Raw genomic sequence first — 25,209 nt, forward strand, 5'->3', positions numbered from 1 at the left:
TTGCACACAAGCCACGCAAGGCTTAAAACAGCGAAGCTGGACTATTCTGAATTCTAATCTGGTAGCTTTTAGGTTGTTGCTAGGCTTTAGCTAGCAATGTTTTTTTTTTTTTTCATATCACTTATACTGCGTCTCTCTAATTCTATTTCGCTACTGAGGAGGGTGTTTAGCAAGTGAGGCAAACAATACTGTAACATTTGTCGTCCGTATTCAGTTCGGCAAAAGGGGCTGTTCCAGAAGTCTTGTTTGCGGAGAGAATAGAAAGGAGTACTTCCTTTTAGATTAGCGAGATTTAGAAGGTCATGTTGATTTTTATAAACAGACTTTTTATATTTGATAGCTAGTTTCCAATCATAAAGATTTTCTATGGGTACAACCCACAGGAAAATGTCTTGTTCAAGGCTGGATTTAGCAATTGAGCAGCGGATAATCTATACACAGAACGGGTCCCGACAGCAGAAAAGATCATAGAAGCAGCCAAGTTACATTGCGAGATACTGTGGCAGGAGATGGTGGGGTATCAATTATAACTGGAGTTCAATAACGTGAGCCCGCTTCCAAAACACTTAATTTAAGAAGGCGCATAAAGTGCGCACAGACATGGGCACAAGAACGAAATACCTTATTATATGGGTAAATGTTTGTGCGAAACAGCTTCTTAAGTTGCTCTTATATCAATTTTGCTTTTAAGCCGCGGGACTAATTGATTTGCCCCCCGGGAATCTTCGCTAATTGCGGAGAAGAGGATACATCAGATGGTAGTTTTTTCTTTGCTAACCAGCATGAGTTTAGGAAAGGCTTGTTATGTGAGACCCAGTTACTAGAATTTACTGCAGACGTACATTTTAACGTGGCTCGTAGCCTTCAAACAGATTGTATTTTTCTTGGCTTCTCCAATCCCTTCAACCGCGTAGCTTACTGCCGCTTAATATCAAAATTATCAGTTCTAAAATTAGACAGTTTGACACTCTCTTGGATCCGAAACTTTCTAACAAACCGTCAGCAATTCACAATCGTTAATAATTGATCGTGCGTCGTCCCTTACATAAGCCACCTCCGGTGTACCACAGGATAGTGTGCTAGGACCCTTGCTTTTTCTTATTTATATCAATGATCTGCCTCATTGCATTTCATCCTGCATGCGTGTATTTCCCCATGACTGTATAATATATCTATCAATTTAGAGCCCTGATGATCACTTCATTCTACAACATGACCATGAGCTCGTCCCCATTTGGTGTGAAGCCTGGCAAATGAGACTCAGCTCATCTAAATATAAAATAATGACATTCTCGCGTAAAACTTCAAATCATACCTTTTCGTATTGCATAAATAAAAGCCTATAGTGTCTCAGTCATGAGTATACAAATACCTAGACGTCAATCTTGCACCAAGGCTTTCCTGGACCTCTCATATCGCAATCATATGCGCTAATGCTTCCAAATATCTTGGGTATATTAGCCGCAACTTACGTAACTGCCCATCTCTCATCCGTAAACTAGCGTTTTTAACCTTTGTACGTCCGCAGCTTGAATTCGCGTCTCCCGTATGGTCTCCCTATCAAGAATACTTAATCCGCATGTTAGAAGCTGTCCAAAATCGAGCTAGTCGATTTATTTCGCGCCATTATAACTACCTGTAAAGCATAACGCAAATAAAACTCAACTTCTCCCTTCAAGCGCTAAGTAGTCGACGTCAGATAGCACTCTTGTCCTTGTTCCATAGATATGTTTATGAAATGAAGCCGTCAAACCTGGCATTGATACACGCGTCCTGCGCATCAAGACGTCTTCACAACGACTCAAGTTATAAGCACATCTGTGGGAACACCGACGCATTTAACTTCTCGGCCTTGCTACGAGCTATTCGTTTATGGAATTCGCTGCCTAACAGTACTGTCGCGCAAACACATAAAGATAAATTTAGGGAACTTCTAGTCCTACAGTTCTCATAGTAACAAATATTCTCATTAATGAAGTTATACATACCGTTGTAACGTGTAATGCAAGCGTTTTTTCCCCCTTTCTTTCCCTCTTGTGAGCAACGTGCCATGTTGTGTGCTACTATGAAAATGCCTTTCTTTTTTTTTCTTTTTTTTTACTGGATGTTTCTCACTATCTCTGTTGTGTTTCTCCTAATTTTAGCACTGCTTCGCGAACAGACTTTTTTAGTTTATGCTTTGTTGTTTGTATGTGTGCTCAAGCAATGGGCATTTTTTACTGCTCCTTTTTTTTGTTTACGCGACCAATGCACCGCTCCTTTCGCAAACATGCGTGTTATTTTTTTATTCTTTTTCTGGGTATTCGTAGTAAATCTTTGTCATTTAATTCCATTTGCTTCACCGTCTTGCCAGCACATTATTTTTGCAGACTTTATTCGCACTCATCTGCCGGTTTCTTTTTGTATTCTTTTCTTCTGTGATGCTCCCCTTACTCAATGCTCGCCATGGGGCCTGTAAGGTACTTTTAAATAAATAAAAATAAATAAATAAGTAAATGGCGACACCATAAGGTACTGTGAACACACGACAACCGACAAAATTAAACTAACGATTAAACTTCATGATCTATATTGTTGCCGCCTGTGCTGTGATTCGTCCATGGGTCGAAGAGGCAGAAAATCTCTGCGATTTATCGCATCTACATTCTGGGGCCCAAGCACTGCACATACTGAACACAAACGCTGCAACGGCTTTGTTCGCATCGAGAAGCCATCGACAGAGAGTATACGGGCACTATACGGGTGGGGTCTGCTCCACTTTCTGGAGTTTTTGTGCAATTTTATTTATAAGAAGCTTTTATTGGTGTGGGAGAAGGGGACTACCATCCTCTCACGCTAACTTACATCAACAAGACGCTAATTATCCCACCACACACCGACTTACAGTAACGGCTGAGTGGCCGCCGCTACCACAACTGTGTCGCACAAAACGTATACATGGTTTCAAGATTGCGATAGCAGGAGCGTGTGGTGTACCCCAAGAAACTTCCGGTCACCTCATTTGTTATTCTGCAACACCGAAGCGTAAAGCGTTGTTTTAAGTTTTGTCCGAGTAAGGGAATACTCTTTTTCCACTTTCACATAAAAGAAAGGCGCTTATAGTTAAGGACTGACTCTTTTAGTGTTGTGTGTAGCTTAGAAGAATATTTAATTCAAATATTTTGCTAGACACAGGGAAAAAAGCGTTGAAACTCTACGGGCTACTCGCCAAGGCTTTTGTTCCCCGCCAATTCTGCTAGCCAACGCCAGCGCACGAAACCGAAAGCGGTCCAGGGCCTGTGTTAGTAAACGGCGAAACCGTCAATACATCTCCAACTATTCGACGGCAGGCGCGGAGCTATCATCAGTCGGCATCCCTGGTAGCAGTGTCACTCTCACGTGTAAGCTCACATCAACGCTGCTTAGCTTGCAGGCGCTGGCGCGCTTGCACTACAGCATGGCCGATATCACCCTAATAGCTATTCATATTCATGCAGTTTTCAATTAACCATGTAACAACAACAACAACAACAAAAAATCAGCGCCCCATACATCTGTTTTGGGATAGATGAGGCTTATAGTGCTTTAGCTAGAAAAGAGGCAAAGCCTTTACAAACACCTGTTTGTTGCACTCAAAGGCGCAGAAAAGGGCCTCATGTAATGCTAGCACGGAAGTAATGGAAAACAGCTTTCTGGAGAGCTTCGGAATGGAGTGAAATGGGTGTGAGCTGAAGCGGCTCATGCGCAACACCCGTACTACATTCAAAGTCGAACAAAAGCTGTTGTCAGCGGTGGCAACGATCCTAATTTCTACGAACGCGAACGTGGTGCAGGCTGTTCCACGCGACCCAACACAACCGGTCTTCGGGGCCAGTGACAAAACTTCTCGGGGAAGTCACTGCACAAACGAACGTTTTGCTTTTTTTTTAGACAGAGAGAAAGGAATCGCTGCATCAGAAACAAAAGCACTACTTCTTGCAACCCTTGCGGCAGCACGCCTCAGTGAATAAAGGAGCGTTTACATTTGAGCGAAACGACGCCGATTTCAGTATGCCGACGGTCGCCAGGAGTGCCTTTCGCCATGTCGTTGAAACGACGCCGACAGTCGGCCGATTGCACGTGGAAGACGCCGTCCGCGTCTTTCCCAGCCTTTCGTCGGTCGAGTCTTTAGTCACGCAGATGTGCGCGGCGATGCTGACCAGACTTGCATGTACGCGAAGAAATGGAGCTGTGCTGCGTCGCACAACTTCCTCTCTTTTAGATGCGAAGTATCTTAAGGTCGAGCTCAATCCGGTGGTGGTGGTGTGCGGCGTGACCACCCTCACTGCGCATGCGCATACCCTCTCCACATACCCCCTCTCCATTCCCCCTCACCATTCCCCTTCCCCTCTCCACTCACCCTCTCCCCATCCCCTCTCCGCTTTCCCTCTCCACTTTCCCCCTCCCCCTCTCCACTTCCCCTCTCCCATCCCCCTTTCCACTCTTCCTCTGAAACGCGGGCTAGACATGCCGAAATTCTCTCCTGCACAACGCTGCGATGAGCTCGAGCGCATGCGCGTCCCCTCCCCTTCTCTCTCCTCTCCTACGCTGCCCCCCTCTCGCCCGCCTGTCGACCGCGTTCCCCGCTCGCCCTGTGAGAATTAACGGCTAGGCTAGATGGAAGATACGACGCGCGTAGCGTCCCTCTTCGCGTTCCACGACACGAGGTCGGTAGCATGCCAACGAACGCCAACGGAACGCGATCGTGCAAGTACTCCGGCTTGGCATCGCCTCATGGTCCCCTTTAGCAGGAGATGGTGTAATTTTTCTAAACATGGATGAGTGGCGTCGTCTGGTATCTAGAACTATTGGTAAGATGGCGACAATGTAACCGCCACCTAACAAATGTTCGAAGATTCAGAGTACCTTGCCCTCTACTATGGGAGTTTTAGCAGGAATTATGTTAATGCGGAAAAGTATTAAAAGGGTACTAGGACTCCCCATGAGTAACGGGACGGACAGGCTCATGAACCTGGGCATGCACAACACCCTCTCGGAGGTGATTGAGGCACAGCAACTCGCTCAGGTTGCGCGACTCTCCTCCACCAAGGCTGGGCAGCGTCTCCTACAGTCGCTTGGATGTCATCATACGGGCAGTGCTGAACAGAAGATGTCTTTATCACAAAAAATGAAAGGCACATATGAGGTGGAACCCTTCCCGCGTAATGTACATCCGCGGTACAATGTTGGCCGGCGAACGGCACGGGCCAAGTCTCTGCTTGACTTCGTAGCTAAATCCCCGGGAAAGGTCGCTTTCGTCGATGCGGCGCAGTATGGCCGCTCGGACAGCTTTGCGGCCGTGGTTGTTGATCATCGCGGTCGCGTACTCAACTCAGCTTCCGTTAGGAAGGTGTCTGCCTCCGTAGCAGAGCAGGTAGCGATAGCTCTAGCTATGAAGGACCCTTCGCGTCCTGAGATATTCACCGACTCTAGGGCTGCCCTCCGGGCCTTCGCTTCGAGTGTGGTCTCAAGAGAGGCTGCCGCTATTCTCAGTTGGAGGGGTGTAGGAGGCTTTCACACAATTACCTGGTTCCCGGCCCACATGGGCTCAAGGGTTCATCCGACAGTTCCCAACGTCAACGAACTTGCCCATAACCGTGCGCGAGAAATCACGTGCCGCGGCAGTGCGGGCGGGTCCGGAGGCGGCTTCACGGAGAGCTTCAGGGATCCACTTGGCACCTTCAACGAAGTTACTTTGCACTATCAACTGTCAAGGCAGCGATACCCCCTCCCGCATTCCAAGCTTACTAGGCCGCAGTCGTCGGTTCTCCGGATGCTGCAGGCAGGTTCCTTCCCGTCTCGTAGCACGTTTAGCCACTTTGCTGAAGGCATAAATCCAGGATGCCCTAGCTGTGGGGCGGATATTTGCACACTCGCTCATATGCTCTGGCAGTGCCCGGCGTTACCTAGCGCAAAGTTCAGCACAGAAGAGGACTGGGAGATGGCTCTTATAAGCCGCGAGCTCTCAGTCCAGCTGTCGGCAGTCCAGGAGGCCTGCGAACGGGCTGAGGGCCACGGTCTTCCAGTACCGGCGTGGGCGCGGCCAGCAACTGCGGCGGACCCCCCTTCGGAGGTTGTCTGATCGGGGTTCTCCAAAACCAAATAAAGTTCATTTCATCATCATGGAGGAGTAAGAGCGCTCATGAAGCCGTTGATTGCTTGAAAGTCACGCGAATGCCATGTTTTAGAACCACCTAGGACGCTCCGGGGTCACCTTAAGCCTTCATCAACATTTCACTGTGCTTAACCATTCTCGAAAATGACGATCATGCGAAATTGTGAAAAAGCATGAGTAGCTTATGACTTTTAAACGCATCTGAAAAATAGCCCAAATTATAATATGATATATGATGATGAATATCTGGCATACGCCCAAGAGAGGCGAGAAATGATCCTAATGGAAAGCGACAATTCAGGGCACGCCATTGGCAAATGGCACCGGTTGAGCAGTTTCGCCGGCATGTTCAAAGGGTCAGTCACAACTAGAATTACAGCTAATTAGCGCTCAAGATCTGATAGCAGCTGATGTTTGACAAAGAGTTGAAAAGTATACCTTGTAATTTATTGATATCCTTATCAAACATTTATTATGAAGAGCACTATTCTCATGAATAAGCCGAAAAATTTTGACGTTATACCGGCTGGAATTCTGAAGAGGTGCTTGCCCATGAACAGGACGAACTTGTGCCAGTTTTTGTAATGTTAATAAAACTTTTTGCCTATATTGCGAAAGATTTGGGACAGCCGGATCGTCTAACTTTGTTGTAACGTCAGCCATCTCCCTCCGAAAAAACACATAAGCGCGCGCCCGAAGATTTTTATACTATCTTTGTCTACAGTAAAAATGTTTATATATAGCAACATAGCTAGATCTGCATATAATATGTAGTATTTATCAATTAGGGGTTCATATTTTATACACCAAGTATAATACTTTATCTATTATGCCTGTTCCTATATGAAAAATGCACTGCGAAAGCTATTTCGGTTCAAACTAAGCCCTAAAATTCACCGGCTATAAACGCTGATCAATGATATTAGCGCGAAAAAAACGTAGGACGAGACGAAGAAAGCTAAAGGACAAGCGCGTACTAAAAAAGGTGAGCCTTCGTCAAATTTGTCCCTGCTCTACCGCGAGTGTAGCTATACTCCTCTCAAGTCTGATACCAAAGTGCTCGCACGTCATAGGAACCATGCAGGCGCCACGTGAGTTCGTTGAAGCTTTCTTAATTTTGAAAGCTGGAGATAACTGTGGGGCTAAGCCTTCTTTTGCATTAAATAAGGCATAGTTAAGGTGCCTGGATACGCACATCTGAGCTATTTGGTTCTGTTCGTGGTGAACAGGTGGTTTTGCGCTTCCTATATCTTTTCGTTTTTTCTAATGAAAGTTCAGCTGTTAGTATGCGCTTGTCCTGTAGCTTTCTTCGTCTCGTGCTACGTTTTTTCGCGCTATTTTCATTCATCATGAATTACCAACTCTCTCAATAGTCTATTGTTGTAAGCTCTAAACGCTGCCCACCGCCGACGACCGTCCTTTTGTCATGATATGTGTGACATCATGTGCTGCATAGAGCGCAGCCGTCGTTAGCTACCAATTCAGCCACCTTGCCATACGTGGTAAATGTGTTGTTGCTGTGCCGCGCTTGCATTGTTTGAGCCGCTGAAAATAAATGGCAAGCTGGACAAATCTGAAATAGCTCGACTGCACGCGCACTAGCAAATGAATCAAAATTGTTAGCACGACTGCAAATGGTCGCAAATAATGCGAGCGGGCCAGTGTTGCCCGACTCCCAGGCCACCCGCGTGCTCAGAGAAATATTCAATTATAACCTGTGTGCCAAATTTTATTCTGGAAATGAGCTGTCGTGATTGAAAGTGTAGTTTTTAACACGAAAGTGTTTTATGCCGGGGTCCACCAAGTACATCCGTCACGGATATGACGTTGATAAAATGGACACCAACGGGTGATAAAGAAAAAAACCAAGAAAAAGATACCCAGCTGGGAATCGAACCCACGACGCTGCGGCCACGACGGCAAGCGCCCGACGCGCTACCCACTAAGCCATCTCGGGAGATGCTAGGCACGGCGCGAACGCGCCTTATATCTTTCATACATTTTCTTTCGCGGCGGGCGGAGCGGGGCGCTGCCGCCGTCTGTGAGAGGTGAAACTAAGTAATACTTCACGATCGACACTTACTAGCGCTTACTCCGAGATTGCACGTGATATCTGAGGTCATGGTTAAAACGTCTCGATACCAGAGAGGTAGAGTGACCGCGCTGGCGTCGCCGAGGCACCCTTGACGCAGTTACGTTCTTTGCCTTTGGCTTCGTGTTAGCGTGCGTCGGCTCATCGGAGTAGTGCATCTATAGTGTACTAGTACACTATAAGTGCATCTTCCACGTGCACCAACGGGATTTCTCCGCCACCGACTGCTTCAATTGCGAGAGCACCGACTAACAAAACTGCGGCAAGGACGCGATTTCGACGGGCGAATGTCGAGCAGGGCCTGCGAGACAGAGGCCAGCGGGACGCACGCGTTTGCGGCTCAGGCTAGGAACCTCTACCTCCCGTGTTGCTGAAGCGCAGTGCGTGTTATGTATGCATGAGCACAGGCGTCGGCTACCCATTACTAGAAAGCGCACACCGTGCCGTTTCTCTCCTTAATTGACGACGCTTTGAAGAAGTGCATACCGGGTACCAGTGTTGATTATGAGCTTATTGTTATCATCCTTACGCGGGATTCACGATTCGCTGTGTCCAAATATATGTTCACACCGTCAGCTACAACAACAGTTTAATCATGATCATGGGCGTTAGTCGTCGCGATAGAGAGATGCTGTCAACATGGGTGTATCCACGTCAAACGGTGCTATAGCTGCCAAACACGAATAAACGTTGTACAAGCTCTGATATATCGTTACACAGTAAGCACTACTTCTGTGTAGACACGTTTCACTTTCGTGTTATACCGATTCCTATGACGGAGGGATCAGGCATGTTTTTTTTCTTGCCTCTCTTTAATGTATATAATCTAAAGTAATGTGCACTACTTTCCCGCATATGTTACAGTAACATTTTTTTTGTTGTTCGCATTCCTTTATGTATTTATACCCGTTCCTTTTGTATACTGCTCACATTGTAACATTTTTCTTGCATTACCGCCCTTACGCAAGGCCTCTAGGGGCCTGTTAGGTACTTTAAAATAAATAAATAAATAAATAAATAAATAAATAAATAAATAAATAAATAAATAAATAAATAAATAAATAAATAAATAAAGCACACGACCAAACGCGCTAAGATTTATCCAGCTAATTTTTGAGCGCAGAAGGATTAACACACACAAAACAGATTGTGATTGAAAATTGTGCGTCATTGCTTCTTTAATCTGCTCTTCAGAGAGAGCGACAACTGCACCCTTGTTGAATGCTTGTAATACAAACAAACCATATTAGAAAAAGTGAGTGATAACTTTTTCAATGGTTAGATTAGGAGTGTGTGCTGGGATGCTGCCTGGACGAGGCCATCATCACGCTTTAAAAGGGAACTTTTAGTATACTCAAGAACGGGCTTTCTTGCGTCTCTCGTATTTATGAGTTTTGTGCCGCGTCCCTTGTTGCGCTCAGTAATATTGTCATCATGCACCAACTAGACCAGGGGTCTCAAACATGCGGATCGCGGGCCTCATGTGTCCCGCGGACCTTTCGTTATACCGGCCTGGCCCGGACATGACTATTTTCGTCTCATATTGTATTTTTTTGTTTTCTTAATAACTAATCAATAAGCTTTCAACCTGCAGTGTACAGCTGCCCGCCTCAGAAAGAGCCTTGGCGCAAAAGACCGACGGCGTGTTTAAGCGAGCGTGCTTAAAGCTTTAGCAGTTATTTTCTGCTTCACAAGTAAAAAGATATCTGATTTGCTAAATGGTACATGCGCTATTTTCTCACCTATTGCGTTTATTAGAACACTTGGTTCGGGTAAGCTACACAGATTAGTCTCAAGGAAGTCGCGTAGCGGCTGTTCTGCTTTACTTGTCTCTTTAATTTTTAGGGGCGAAGCCCCTTATGCCGTGGGTCCGTCCATCCTCCGTTTGTTCATTCGTTTGTTTATAGTAGCCACCTCTAGTTCGTGAGAAGCACGCGTTCTGGTATGCAGTAGAAGAAGAAGACGACGTTGACGAGTGAGACTTTCGTGCGCGTTCGCCGGTGTGGCGTTCTTTCTTCTTTACTGCGCGCGTTCTGGTATGCAGTAGAAAAAGAAAACGACGTTGACGAGTGAGACTCTCGTGCGTGTTCGCCTGTGAGGCGTTCTTGCTTCTTTACTACGTCTCGCGTTTTCAACGAAGCCCGAAGACAACATTTCAGAAGTAACGCGCCTTGAGGCTCGCCCTTGGCGCGCTTTCTCTTTCGCTCGGAGTCGCCGGATGGAAGACAAGGCTGCGGAACGGTGGGCACGGAAGGCGGCGGCAGCGCGCGCTCGCAGACAGCATTCCTGAGGCGAGAGCCCGCGAGGCCGAAGCTGCACGTCGACGCCGCGAAGCAGATTCCGTCGTTCGAGCCCGCGAAGCCGAAGCTGTTCGACAAGCTGCACGGCTGCGGCGAGAAGACCCCGCCGTTTGAGCCCGCGAGGCCGAAGCTGCTCGAAAAGCTGCACGGCTGCGGCGCGAATACCCCGCCGTTCGAGCCCGCGAGGCCGAAGCTGCACGGCTGCGGCGCGAATCGGATCTTCAAAATGTGAAGGACCGTGAAGCAAGAAGACGTTGACTCTACGAACGAGTTTACCATTGCCCTCCTCAACTTTCGATCTTTGCATGCCCACGTAGACGATGTGGAACGGGACCCCATACTTACTGCGGTGGACGTTCTCTGTCTTACCAAGACGTGGAACGCCAAAAGACCGTATATCAAAGGATACGTTCCAGTAGTGTGCATTGATGATGCAGAGCGTCCTGCAGGTGGTGTGGCCGTATACGTCAAACAGAAAAGGCACAAGCTCTTAAACTACTACCAGCGACACAGAGCCGCAACGGTGAATATGCTGCCATCGATTTTGATGGATGCATCATCATGACCATGTACCTCGCACTCAATTTGTTGAGTGGGAATATCAAAAGATTCATTGACACGGCATTGTGTAATTATGACAAGTACAAGAATAGACCATCTGTGTTAGTTGGTGACCTGAATGTCGATTTACCGAAAAGAACAATGATTGATTAATACGACACATGGCAGCCAATTATGCTCTCACGTGCACGTCCTTTGATCTTATGAAACCAACGACCATCCGAGGAACGTGTATAGATCTGGTATTTTAAAATTTCCAGTTGCAACCCGTACAGGAACCGCTATCCCTTCATTTCACGAACCACAAAGCCGTGATAATGAAGGGACAACGCAAGCCAAGCATAATCAATTAGGAGAAATAAAAGCTTGATGTTTGTAATATACACACAGTGTTTCTCACTCTTTATATGATGATTGATGGGGCGTTACACGGAAGATTCACTGTTTAGCGATGATTTCCTGCGGAGCTTCGCCCCACTCATCATCATTCACTACGTGGATATGCTGTGACTTTTTTTTATATATCTGCCTCACGGTCGCTTCACCATCTGTACATTGAACTTCTGGGCATTATGCGTGCTTCCATCAGCGGGTGTGGTGCCTTCGGGGCCGCACCCTGTCAAAGTTCCTGAGATTCATTCAGATGAACTTGTGAAGATGCATCGGAACACTCTCTGCCTCTGGAATGCAGCCTGGAGCAACTTCAAGGCACAGCTCAAAATCCTCTGCCGAGGTTTTTTCACTTCCATCGGCCCAAGGTGCTGCGAGCAAGAATGTTTCCTGCCTTGACGTCGACCTACCTTAAGGTCAGAACAATATTTCGGACATGTCCGATCCCTCTGCCACTATTACCTACGTGGACGCTGTCATGAGCTCATCTGATGACTCATATAAAGGCAGCGTAGTACTGCCTCCTAAGCGATGTCGCAAATCGAAAACATCGCACATGCCACTAACCTCAGTGCTTGCTGAAAATATGCCGAAATGAGGCCTAACTCTTATATTCAAGCCACGAAATACTGAGCAAATTATAACACGCCTCAACGCACTCACATTAAAAGCAGCCTTTTAAGAGGTTTTAAGAGGTGGTGCCAGATGCAGCGCTACATTTGTGACTTATGAGCGTTTAAACCTTCTGGATATGCAGTAAAACTGACAGCTGGGCGAGTTGGTATAAATTCATGCTTAAACATTTTTGTAGTGCTTCTGGCTATGGACACACGCAGTGCAGAAGTCCGTGAACGCCTTCTGAAAATCAAGAACATTGGGGAAAGCGTGCTTCAAGCTTACGAGCCGCGGCCCAACAACTGTGGAGCCAGCGTTATCAAGAGAGTCCCAGTGGATCTTGATGAACAGGATATTTTCTCGGCACTACTTCAAAGGGATCCTGTCAAGTCTGTACTGCGACTAGGTGCATCAGAAAATGTCTGCGACTAGGTGCATCAGAAAATGACTGCTACTGAGCACGTTATTTTCGGTGTCATCATTAGCGGTTGTTCAAGTGCATTGAGTCTCCGACACAATGCTCCAAGCGCCAACGTTTTGGACATGTGGCTGGTACCTGTCGGCTGCAAGCGCGGCGTTCGTGCTGTGGAGGTAAATATGGCCGATCTTCCTGCGGAACAGAAGAACCACAGTACCCAAACGGCAAGAAAAAGCATGAGTCTACATCGCCTTGTCGTGTATCGCGGAAAGAGAAGGAAATGCACAACTAAAGGAACAATAGCAACGTTGGATTTGCTCCCGCAAAGGCGGCCGTGTGCAAGCAACGGAATGCTTCCAGCGAGGAAGTGATGATAAGGCACCTGTGCATTGAAAAAGGCATTCCAAACGACACTACTAATTCATCACACGGATGAACTCCCATCTCTGCCGCCTCGCCAAACAGCACACTCTTCGACTTTGACTACAACTGGGCAGTCAGCCGCAGCTTCGATGAAGTTTAGCAGAGCACAGCTTGTTCGTCGAGAAGAATACGGGCCTCATATCCATGGAGTGAACTTCGAGAACACAGCACTGTACAAGACAACGAAACAACATGCTCATTGATGTCTGCTCTTGCCGACGCTGCTCGCAGCTTTCTTGCATCCATGTCTTCTGCAGTTTCTCAACCCACCTTGAAACTGCTTAACCTTGTTATGCCTCTTCTAGAAAAAAGACGGTAGCAACGCAACAAGTTAGGTTGACGAACATCCGAAACAACCTCACTATATTGCAATGGAACGCCTGCAGCCTCTGCTGTCGTCTCCCTGACTTCATGCAATTGGTTCACGAGCACCGCTTTCCGGTGACCGCGATTTCAGAATCCCTGGTGTGTGCATTCGCCTTTCTGGCTACATTCAATTTTCGTCGACTGGAATGGACACAAACAGTATTATGCTGGCGGTTCGCAGAGATCTGACTGATAATACGCATTGCCTGCCAGCTGACACGTCAAAGGAATATGCGGCAGCAACCGTGAAATGGGACAGTTTGACATTTTCGGTGATTGTGGCATATCTACCACCTCAAGAAACATTTGATATGGACACACTACAGGCAGTACTAGATTCAACACCTGTAACGCATATTCTAACAGGGGATTTCAACGCACATCACCCAGGCTGGGGTGGCAACAGATCGCCAGCACGTGGTAGGCGTCTTCTCGAGGTAGCCCATGGAAATGACCTGGTAGTTCTCAGCGACGGTATTCCACCAGGAAGATCAATCCAGTGCGCTCGACGTCACCATTATTTCCTCTAGCCTCACAAATGCGGCAACCTGGTTGCCAGGTATTGGAAGTCATGACAGCGACCACGTACCAACGTACATCTTTTTGGTCTGCCCTCGGCGACATACAAAAGGCAGGGTTGTTGCCTTTTGTACTGAGTAGGAAGTGTACAGCGCAGCTCTCGAGGATTGGGGCTCACCTGATATGGCCTACGAGGAATTTCAGGATGATATATGTCAAACAAAGCACAGACGCACTAAGTATCTCAAGCTGCCTCGAAATCGCAAAACGGCTGACATTGAGTACGAGATACTTCGAGCAATATGGCGCAAATCCGAGACTTCCCTTGCGCGATATTTATTCCTTAGTGCACTTATAAGTTTAAATGAGGTGCAGGGGAGAGGTCATGGGGATTAAGGTGTTTAAATAATAATAATAATAATAATAACATTTATTATTATTATTAATACCAGCCAGGCACCGGTACTCGTTTCGCGTGAGCTGTGTAAAGCTTAATCTAATGTTTAGAGGAGGAGCGCGTTCTAGCACGCTTGGAAATTCCCACTGGTTGGTTAGGGCAGTCATGCCGGTAAAGTTCGCGGCGGGACAGGAAAACAGCTTACTTAATACAACGTGTCAAAGAGGCGAATGCTAGCTATCCTAAAATTATGGCGAGAATGAAGGAAACACAAGATTGTGACACTTGGCCATCCCTGAATAGCACATATGATGCTTAATTGAGTTAACCATGGCAGCTGAAATGTCGAGAACAAAAATTCACACGATTCCTTATGATTTCGCGTAAGACGACTCGAAGGCAAAAGCCAGATTCTCATTTTTTTTCTTTTTTTTCATCTGGGTCGATTGTACTGTTCCTCTCCTCCTGCTCCCTCGAAAGCTTCCTGCGCCTAATGTGGATTTGCGATGCCTCCGAGATGCAAGACACTGCAAGCTTTCTGCACCACACAAGGTTTTGCACTGCCTCCGGAACTCGCACTGCAATGAGGAAGCGATGTCGTGTGATGATGTCATCGTGTGACGTGTGTGAGGACGTCACAAAATATGATAATTTATGAAGTCATTATGGCGTAATGTTACATTCAGGTGGTGCGACTTTCGGTACGCCGACGGCGCACACACATTCACAATAGAATCACGCCACTCTTGGCCGACTTTCATTACTTGTTTTTTTTTTATCATTGTGTTGACACCGATGCCGGCGACGAGGTCTCGCGATGTGCCATCATGTATCGCAAGTTCTCACAGCTCTCGTGAAGTGTCGTCAGGTCTCGCCATATCACGGAAGCTTCTTGACTCATGAGACATATAATGCTTCCACCTTAAAAATCTACCACAAAGTGCATTTGGCTTGACCGCACCTGCAGGTGTTTTAACAGCGGAGCTGTTTAAGCCGGCCGCCACCTGGCCATCGCGGACCAAACCTGGCGTTGCCTAGCAACCGGCGGCGTAGGGTCGCGCAGCTTACGCACTCGTTCCGCCCTACCCGGACACGGCTCGACCCTAGCTGTGCGCTACTGCGCATGCGCCGTGACGTCATCATGGCACATCTGCGCCCGATCTCGCTCGCCACCCCTACCCAGCTCGCGCCAGCTACGCCGTGATTCTGCCATCAACCGCGCACTTCTGGGCTTGCGCACGGTGCACATGCGATAGTTTCCTTCCCATCGCCAGCACAATCTCGCGCCCGCTCAGCCACGCCGTACGATCAGCTACGCTGTGTCTTAAGCCTTGTGCCACTATGCGAGCTACGCCAAGCTTCTTTTTTAGACGCGAAGCAGCTTATGGTCGAGCCTGTTCCCTCCCTGCGCCGTCCTCCACACCCCCACTGCGCATGCGCAACAGCTGGCCCAAGCTTCCGGAGGAGACCGCTAGAGGCGCCACGGCAGCTCCGCTAGATGAAAGCGACCCGCGCGCGCTCCGCTCATTCTCCTCCCGTCGACGCCACGATGAGCGCCACCGGCAGCAATGCTGCTGCTACTGCTGCAGAGAAGAGGGCTCGAGCCGCTGTCGCGAAACGGCAGCGGCGGCAAGCCGACCCCTAACTTCGAGCGAGAGAAGCGGAAGCGCACCATAAACGCCGCCTGCAAGAATCCACGGAACCAACGAGGGCTCGCGCACCCGAAGCGCAACGTCAACGCAGGCAGGCAAATGTCGAAGCGGCGCGGCAAGGCGAAGCCGAAGCGAAACGTAAACACCGAGCAGCGGATCCCGAAGCGAGTAGGCGAGTAGGCGGCGAAGGCAGTGAAACGCTTGAAGCAACTGCTGCAACCCGGCACGGATGTCTTTAACGGCAACTCTTTACGGAACTTTAAGTCGACCCATGAGCTGCTTCGCATGCTACTCAGGGTTCCCTATACGGGGTTATGTGTGTAATTTTTTGTATTTTGCGATATAAAAGCCATGGAATATGAGAGAGAGATTCATGTGTGTTCCGAAGGCGGCGATGAATTTCTGCTTCGGCGGCGCGAACGACAGGATCCGCTTGGCAGCGCCGCGAACTTTGTAACTTCACGTCGGTGCCACTCAGCGTCTGCTCGGCCAATTCGCTAGGCAACTACGGCAGACGAAGCACGTCCACTGGTTACGTTGGCAGTGATAGAAGTGATTTTTCACTTTGTGGAGCAGATTTCAGAGCACAAAAATACAGTTTTGGAGCAGCCATGAGCGTTTTGGAGCAGGAAAAAAATGCTAATTTGAAGCAGCTATTGGTGCTTTAAGAAGAGATGGCAAATTATTGCATACAACTCCTGAAGTTCGAAGCACTTCCAAAGTGTCTCATAAATAATTATAAAAGAAATTTCACAATCAACGTAAATTAAAAAAACACTAATGAGATGCTTGGTTATCGAACGTGTCGTGAAATAAGCTATATATTTAAAATACTAGTATTTGCGGCAGAAATGAGATCAAGTCCATAAAGCTGAGTACCACATTATAGAATTAAACCCAGTCAGCAATAACTGTAATTGGTAATTGATGACATATATAATTGGTATGAGATGACAGCCATGTCGGTCATTTCCATATTTCACCAGAATGGCCTGCATGTCAAGTTGACGAGAAGGAACAAAAAAAAAAAACAAAAAAAACCAGCCAGATGAGCTACGTGCTTCATACGCCAGTTCCTGTTGCATAATAAAGCTACAGACTAGTGATGGTATACAGATTGTTTTTTACTTTCCTTAGGGCTTTTCACCTGGCCAGATGCTTAAAGTTCTTCGTCTTTATTTTCACAGTGCCGTTTCGGAGCAGGTCCGGAGCAGTTGTTAAGAAAAATCGTCGTTTGGAGTGGCATGTAGCAGAATTTTTCTTTTCGAGTAGTTTGGAGCAATTGGAGCAGCAGTTCCCTCACTACGTTGGTCATTTGTGAAATGAACGCTGTGAAGTGGCTGGTGCGTTGGCGCCCTGTCGTCCTTTGACAAAAGAATGTTCGCTCGGTCAGGCCACCGTCAACAACGCCGCGAAAGAGGCAGATCGGGCGCTTATTAACTGCGCTCCAGAATGGAAGCAATATATTGTACTTTCTCATAGACTTTGGGACACCTATATGCAGTTGTCCCTTTTTAAACACAACATTCCTGACTGAAAAAAATTCCAACTATCAATTGTTGCATTGTTCGGAGAAAATAAAGACGATTTAGAGCAGTATACATGTGCTCTGCTATGGAAAAGTGGGCTGTCCCTGACAGTTGAATCCGCGATGCTAACGCCAACGTTGTGGCCATAAAACTGCCAATGCAGACAATGATTTCTCGAAAAGTACACAAACGCCCTGCTAAAAGACCACCTCATACGCTTTGGCATCATCTCAAACCTTCCCCCAATATTTCTGGGTGCTTTAGCGTGGCCAAAAATGGCGATCGGGTAAACTTGTGGAATGAGACCAATGGCTTATGTCTCCTAACGACACACCTTAAAAAGCGGAAAAGATCGCATGACATTTCACGCTGAATATCTGTCATGCAGCCAAGTTCGGTGACAAAGAAACTCTAGCGACATCTTGGGGCACGCCGTTAACAACCTAAGCCTGCTTAGTCGTTTCGCCGGCAGACTTAAAAGGATCAGCCGCACCTATCCCTACAGATCATCAGCAGTGAATAACATACAGCAGCTGGTTTCTCACATAGAGTCGATAATGATATCCTGGTCGGTAATTATGCGGCCCATTATTATCATGGAAAAGCCCAAGAAAATTGCCGTTACACAGTCGTTTATTCTCATATCACGCATACCGAAAAATTATAGCAACTTCGCACTCGTGGCGCCAAGCCTGAAGGAAGAGCGGAGCTGGGTGGCCTTCCTCGTTTTTCTTATCTTTTTTCTTTCTTTTTTCTATTCCTTTATCTCTGTTTCTTGAATCAATTTTGTATGTGTTCTTTCTTTCTTTCTTTCTTTCTTTCCTTCCTTCTTTCTTTCTTTCTCTTTCTTTCTTTCTTTCTTTCTTTCTTTCTCTCTTTCTTCCTTTCTTTCCTTCTTTCTTTCTTTCTTTCTTTCTTTCTTTCTTTCTTTCTTTCTGTACCTATTTCTTTCTGTTTATCGCTCTTTCCATCTTTATTTCTATTTCTTTCGGTCGTGCTTCCTTTTTTTTTTGCTATCTCTTTTTCGTGTCTGTTACTTCCTGTTTTTCTCTCTTTCTATTTTTTTACGTTTTTATTGCCTTTATATCTCTCTATTTTCTACTTCTTTCTATGGCTTTCTTTCTCTCTCTTTTTCTCTCACATTCTCTCTCATTCTCTCCCCCTCTATTTTTTTCTTTCTCTTTCTATCTCTTTATTCCTCTCTCTTTATCTCTGTCTCGTGTTTCACATGCTCCACTTCGCAAAAGCATAGTTTCCGTTTAACGCTCGCGCCTGCTGTACTCGGTAATGGGGCTTGCCCAATCCCTGCGGCGCATACAAGCCTGTGGCTTTCAGAGGACACCAGAGTTTTTACGGCCGGCACAAGTAGCTCCGCTATTAAAACTGGAGGACCCTGTGCTGGCTAGTAAATGTGAAAAAAAAAATACTGGCGTGAAGAACATACGATGCGCAGGGCGATGTTATCGATTTGCATTTCATACGGAACACGACAGCGGACGGCGACAACCCGCCAAAAGTTGCCATATAATTGTTATCGGAATAAAAAAATTTAGATATATAGCACCACGTATTCCGGATAGCTGGATAATCCAATTCGCTGGGACTCGGCCCCACCCACCTACACTTAAATCTCAGTACGCGAGCTCACTCAGTAGACGACCGTGCAGCGCATATAGTATACATCACATAAACAATAAACAATGAAAATATCAACACTAATGATACGTCAGGATTTAAAGCGGTGACGGTGGTATTCAAGCTCGACGCTCTAACAACAACGCTAAATGCGCATGTGTCATCAAGTGAAACGGCTCACCTGTAAGTGATATCTCGCTTGCACGCAAATATATTCAGACGCTCTGCGCGTTTCCCCGACGGTGATGGATTCCTCGAGATTTTTCTTCGTGCGCTAAGCCGCTTTGTTTTCACAGCGCTGATCGAGCATCGTTGAGTCAAGTTTATGCTATTCGCATAAAACAACACTATTTCACAGCAGTGATTTTGTAAATAATATTTTCTGTTGCGTGGTCTACAACAGCCATTTGGCATCGTACGAACGCAATTCTTTTAGCAAACTTTGGTGAGCCTGCCCGTCGTGTTCCGCGAGGATTCCTTAACCACGTCCGACTGCGGGGGGCTCTGACAGAGAAGGAGATGGATCGGAAGGATGGCACTAGGCCTTTCTCATTCAGTTATATTACACATTCCTACAAGAAGTCAAGGTGTACATATTTATCTATTAGCCCAAAATTTGACAGGTCTCAAGCGGCTGACTGCGGGCGCGTTCAAACCGGGACTTGCACGAATCTGGAACAACCGCATGTTCCCAGAATTATATCGTGAGGTGAAACGTAAATTATGCCATGATAGAAAAGCCACTCTAGAGCATATTCTATGGGATCGCGAAATACTTCAGCATATAATGGCAGTCGCGTAGGACAAATTAGGTGTGCAGTGGAGAGCCGCACTGACTAGCTCAGATCTCCAGGCCCAACGTTAGACGATCCAACGAGCTCGCGAAGCTACCGAGAGATAGAGCCTCTGTACTGCACCCGGTGCGGCCTAGACGCAGGTCATCAATTCGCAAGTTATATAATCAAGTTCAATTGTGAACATATTCGACAGAGATCTGTCTGGCTCGGTGAAAAATTCATACGAAAAATAATAAACTCTCACTAACTCATTACGTTAATCTTAATCATGATATCAGCTTTATGAAACCACGAGCTGCGTGCGGTCAGGTTGCCGTCGCTGCCGCGCCGTCACTGTACTGCCACGGCCGCTACATAAAAAAAAACAGGTGCGGCCTGCTGCGTCGCGTCGCCGTCAATGGGCGAGCGCGGGTCGGCTGAGCGGCAGCTGTTTTGGGTGAGGGCGCCACAAGCGCGGTCCGCAAGGCAGACGCTGGTCCGTGTTACTATGTGGTCGCCTCAGTATTTATGCGTGTCCGTGTGCTTTCTCGTGTCTTTCTTGTGTGTGACCGCGCGTGCGAGCAGCTTGCCTCATGTTTCCTGCGCATGAGTACGGTTTTTTGGTGTGCGCGTGTGTGGCAGACGTTTTTTTAGCGGATGAATGACGCGAACCTGTTGTGTGCCGCAGTGCAACTCGAACGTGTAAAAAGACGCTACTGTGAAGTACCACGTATTCCCGTGCGATCTACAGTGTCGGGAAGCGTAATATTCGTAAAAGAGCACTTCTTTCTGCCTCAAACGAGCGCTAAAACAGCCGCGCGCCGCCGCATCCTGACTACAGCATCATGCCACTGCGCTGACTGCTACCCCCAACGGGTGCGCGCAACGAAACAAAAAAGACAAGCATCAAAAGGCGCCCGGGGCGAACCCCTACCCTCTCCACCGAGAACGCCGTCGCGGTCGCGACAGCCTAACAGCCACGCAGATCGGGAGAATTCAAGAAATCAAAGTGGAACCGACCGATTCCGCAGACGAACCGGCGAGACGAATCCCTTTCCCCTAGCTTTCGCTGCGCTACGTGCTACGAGGCGAACAATCACTTGGAGTGTTCGCGAAACCGGGAAGGATCCAAACGAAAGACGACGGAAGGTAGGACGGTAGCGACGGTAGGATGAAGTCGGCGGAGAAATTATGTTGGTCGTGTGAGTCGTGTAGTGCGGTCAGTTGATCTTGGATAATCGAGCGATGACACCGTGGGAGCACTGTTTAGAAGAGTGTCGCCGAATGACGGTGACCGGAGCTGGATATTGTTTGACTGTTTCATGGAAGAGAAATATACGAGGAACGTTCAAAGAATTGTGGGCTGCACACGTTTGGTGAATATTCAAGGCCTTTAAGTGTTCTTCGATAGTTTCTGATGGATGAGAGTGCATTTGTAGCACGGTAAGTTTGTTCCCGTTGTTTTAAACACCATCTAAGTGATGTTGTAAGTTGTAATTGATACCTGCCGAGTGTGGATGTTTGCGTGGTGCTTGTACTGCCTTAACTCAGAATATATTTTGTTTGTGTTGTCAACTCTTGGCTCTAACTCTTGCTTGGACCACAACCGGCATTAGTTGGCGCACTAAAAGGACCTACATTTAAATTGTGTGTTTTTTCGTGGTGCGTTTCGGTGGGCCGATAAGTCCGCCCTTGGAACTTTCCCGGCGACTGCCTGTCCATTAACGGGATCAGTGACTGAGTGACACTCTTCATTTCAGTTGAGTCAAACGGGCAGCATTCATGGAGAGTATTGAGGCCCACTCTACAAAACATTGGTACTCCAGGGCAAACTGTTCATATATGTGGTGTAATCGGCAGTTCTAATAACGACTTCACTATTCGACCTGTAATGTGCAACTATAAAACGCTTTATCTACGGCCTGATTGGAGTAAGTGTCGTGCGTACAAACGCGGCTGTCGAAGCGCTTCTTCGTGAACAGCTGGACCGTTGTGGTGGCGCCAGAGCGGGCGCAAGGAGAACTAGGACCCGGACGCCGTTTCGGCGCCACGCAGCAGGCCGCACCTGTTTTTTTTTTATGTAGCGGCCGTGGTACTGCATGCGATCACCTTCACATCGGGGATTAACTGCCGCTTTTATATTTGCACGGCAACTGCGAAAACCATTACATGAATGATGGAGTACCGCCACGCGGGCGCTTCCTTACTTCCATCTCAGCGGCTTTACTGTCAAAGACAACATTGGTCTGTGGCCACGCCAGAATGAATGCAACGTTAATGCCTCTTTTAGAAAGTTCTGAGGAGATTCCACACGCGAAGCGAGCGAAATGGCTTTTTCGGAAGTATTGAAATCACTAGCTATAAGGCTGTAATCTTCGATGACGCGTGTATAAATGCCGATGTATCCCTGACGATCAGATTATCGACGACTGACGACCATGCTCGCGGATATCGTTGCATTGTGCGCGTTATTCGTTTCTACGGTGAGCATTCCTTGTTTTTTAAGGCGCAAGTTCGTATCTTTTTCATACAGCCACGTCACGCAATACCACATTTGGTACATGTCAAGTTAGCGAAATGGCCGCAAGCGCACCATGAGTGGGGCATGTATCGCATGGCGTACATGGCATGCATGCCATGATTTTCATGTTACCACCTGTGATTTATGTTTACCATACAGAAATGCTTCTCCGTGCCAATTTTGGTATATATCCATATAATTAAACGGCCGCGAGCGCCCCGAGATCATGTCATGTAAGTCATGGTGCAGATGACATGCGTGTCATGATTTGAAAGATAGAACCTGCCACTTATGTTTGTCATGCAGTCTTGTCACGCCGTAATAATATATTTGTATAGTAATTATATTAATAATATAGTAATTAATATATAGTAATAATAAAACTTAACAAAGCCGCCGCAAGAGCACGAAGACCCTGGCATGGAAATCATGTCGTTCATGACATGCATGTCATGGTTTTTATGTTATGACCTATCGTTTTTGTTCGTCGTGCAGTCATGTTGTGCCATACCAATTTTCGTATTCGTCCCATTAACGAAAGGGCCAGGAGAGCACAAAGTCCCGACAGACAGACACACACACACACACACACACACATATATATATATATATATATATATATATATATATATATATATATATGCGTGTGTGTGTGTGTACCAGGAGGAACTGTTCTCAGTGTGGCAATATTAAGACGGTCAGTAAAGTACACGCAATCGACGATAATTACTTCTAAAGTTCAACGTCACACAATGTGAATGAAATCAGTGGCACTACGCGATAATATGCCCGCGTGCTCGGCTGCAATTTTCATCCGATAATTTTGGTGATGCCACTGCTAAATAAATACAGAAATCTTGCATTTGGACGCAAGATTTCAAAAATTGCATTTCGATTTTTATCAAGCATACTTTCAAACGCAACCCTCTTATTCAGGAAAAAAATACTTGTGGGTCCGCTCATTTATTCGCTTACTCTACGGCGATTTCAAAGACTCACAGAATGCGCTCCCATGGAGGTTCAAAGTGAGCGTAACACGTGCGAGCCTTAATGCCCAGGGAAGTTGCTAGCTTTTTCAATTTGACAGCAATACTGCTGTGAGGTTACGCTATTACCACGCATGTCGTAAGACGACTTATTTTCGTCGCAATATTCTGTTAGCTTAGTTTCCATCACTTTTCGAACGGGTTAGTCGTGAAACCGCAGACAAAGAAAACATGTGACGACGAGCAGGTTTTAGGACTTTTATCAAGTTGTCAAATGTCAAGCGCAGAAAGAAATCGTTTTATTATGCACGAAGTATAGGAGGACTTCACCCCAATGCTGACCGTTTATTAAGGACGCAAATATACGTACACTTGCGCATGGGACTGTTGTCCCCATTGGATACAGACAGTACAACTGGAATCGAACCCGCGACGTCGATCTCCGCAGTTAAATACCGTAACTACGAAACTACAAGTGGTGGTTGCATATCAGTGCAGCGATCATATGTGAAGAGATGTGTTGGAATTCACAGTATAAATAAAAGTTTAAATATTCAAGTTTAAATAAAAAGTATCATGAGTAATACATGGTTCCTGTAAATTTCATATAACACTCAGTTTAAGAATCGCTAAATATGGAAGACGAAGTTTGTATCGCAAGGAGACCAACTACAGAGCCTTAGTTTATTTATTGGGATAACTAGTGTAAATATTGTAGGGTTGAAGCACCTTTGGATCTCGGCGTGTTGACGGGCATCGTCGTTTGCTGTCGCGGCGTGCATCGTCGTGTCCTGTGTTTTTGCTTGAGCGCAAGAGAGGGCACCATGGCCTCGGCGCTCGCCGTGTGGCGAGAGAGAGCAACCGGCGCGCGTTGACTATGTAAACGCTCTTTCTGCGATGAACGCTGAACTACCAGCTCGCAAGTAACGAGAACGCGCCCTCGCCCGCTAGAGACAACGGCGACGAAGGCAGCAACTGCTAGCGAGTTTCTTTATTGAAAAAAACCGACTGCTCCACCTGCACAGCCGTTCACCGTAGGCTCACCGGCCACCCCGTGGCACTGGATCTTGACCTGAAATGTAGTGCCGGTGGAAGATTTTAATTGAACTTGAACGCTTGGCAGTGTGAACGTTAACTAAAAGCGTAGTAGGTGTCTCTGCGTCTAATCTTTCTTCCGTCTCTCATTGCCCATTAGCAGTGATTTGGCTGTTGGAAACACAAGCGCCTACTGCAGGCTTCGTCCCTCCACAAGTTTCAGGTTAGTGGAGCTGAAACACGCTTCACTGCATGCTTCGACCCTCCCCAATTTTTTCCCACCGTATTTGAGACGCGGTCTTAAGGAATAAAAATTAGCCCACGCGTGTTTGTCAGGATGTTAGTAGTCAGTTCAAAGCACTCAGCCAAGCTCGCAAGCACTAATAAATTGAGAGATTACGTCGCCGGGAGAGTCTTCCGCGGCAGTTGCGTCAGGTCATGAGTGTTCTTGCTTGACGTGATTTTCGAGGCTTTGACTATGCTCGTATTCAGCCCCGCATTGCTGGCAGCAACACGGCCTTGCGCCCGTATGCGTTATTTCTTGTCTGTTCAGGTGGTCCTGGAGGGAAAATTTGAGACCGCACACATCACACGCCTAAGGCTTTTTGCAGGTGTGATTTACGTAATGGCTTTTGAAATCGGAAGGCCGCATGAACAACTCTCCGCATGAACGGCACAGATGTTTTCCATTGACCATGGTGTGGTCCCAATGCTTGATGAGGTCGGTGGAATAGTTAAATTTCTCCGCGCAGAAAGGGCATACCCAGGTTATGTTCTCGAGCGGGTTTCTTTGGGGTTGGTTCGATGTTTCAGCGCTTTCTCGAGGCTGGCTGCGAAAGAACAAATAAGAAATATGTAAAA

General features: G+C 46.9%; 1 protein-coding gene across 1 annotated transcript in view; it reads right to left on the reverse strand.

Annotated features, from left to right (window-relative positions):
- Nucleotides 1–24,943: 24,943 nt before the first annotated feature.
- The window catches only part of LOC119405981 (uncharacterized), a 58,198-nt gene continuing 57,932 nt past the window's right edge, over nt 24,944–25,209 (reverse strand). Inside the window, exon 9 of the mRNA XM_049419483.1 lies at nt 24,944–25,178. Within this exon, the coding sequence (XP_049275440.1) occupies nt 24,944–25,178 (235 nt within the window). The remainder of the gene's footprint in view (nt 25,179–25,209) is intronic.

This window comes from Rhipicephalus sanguineus, chromosome 9, assembly GCF_013339695.2.
Source record: "Rhipicephalus sanguineus isolate Rsan-2018 chromosome 9, BIME_Rsan_1.4, whole genome shotgun sequence".
Lineage (NCBI taxonomy): Eukaryota > Metazoa > Arthropoda > Arachnida > Ixodida > Ixodidae > Rhipicephalus > Rhipicephalus sanguineus.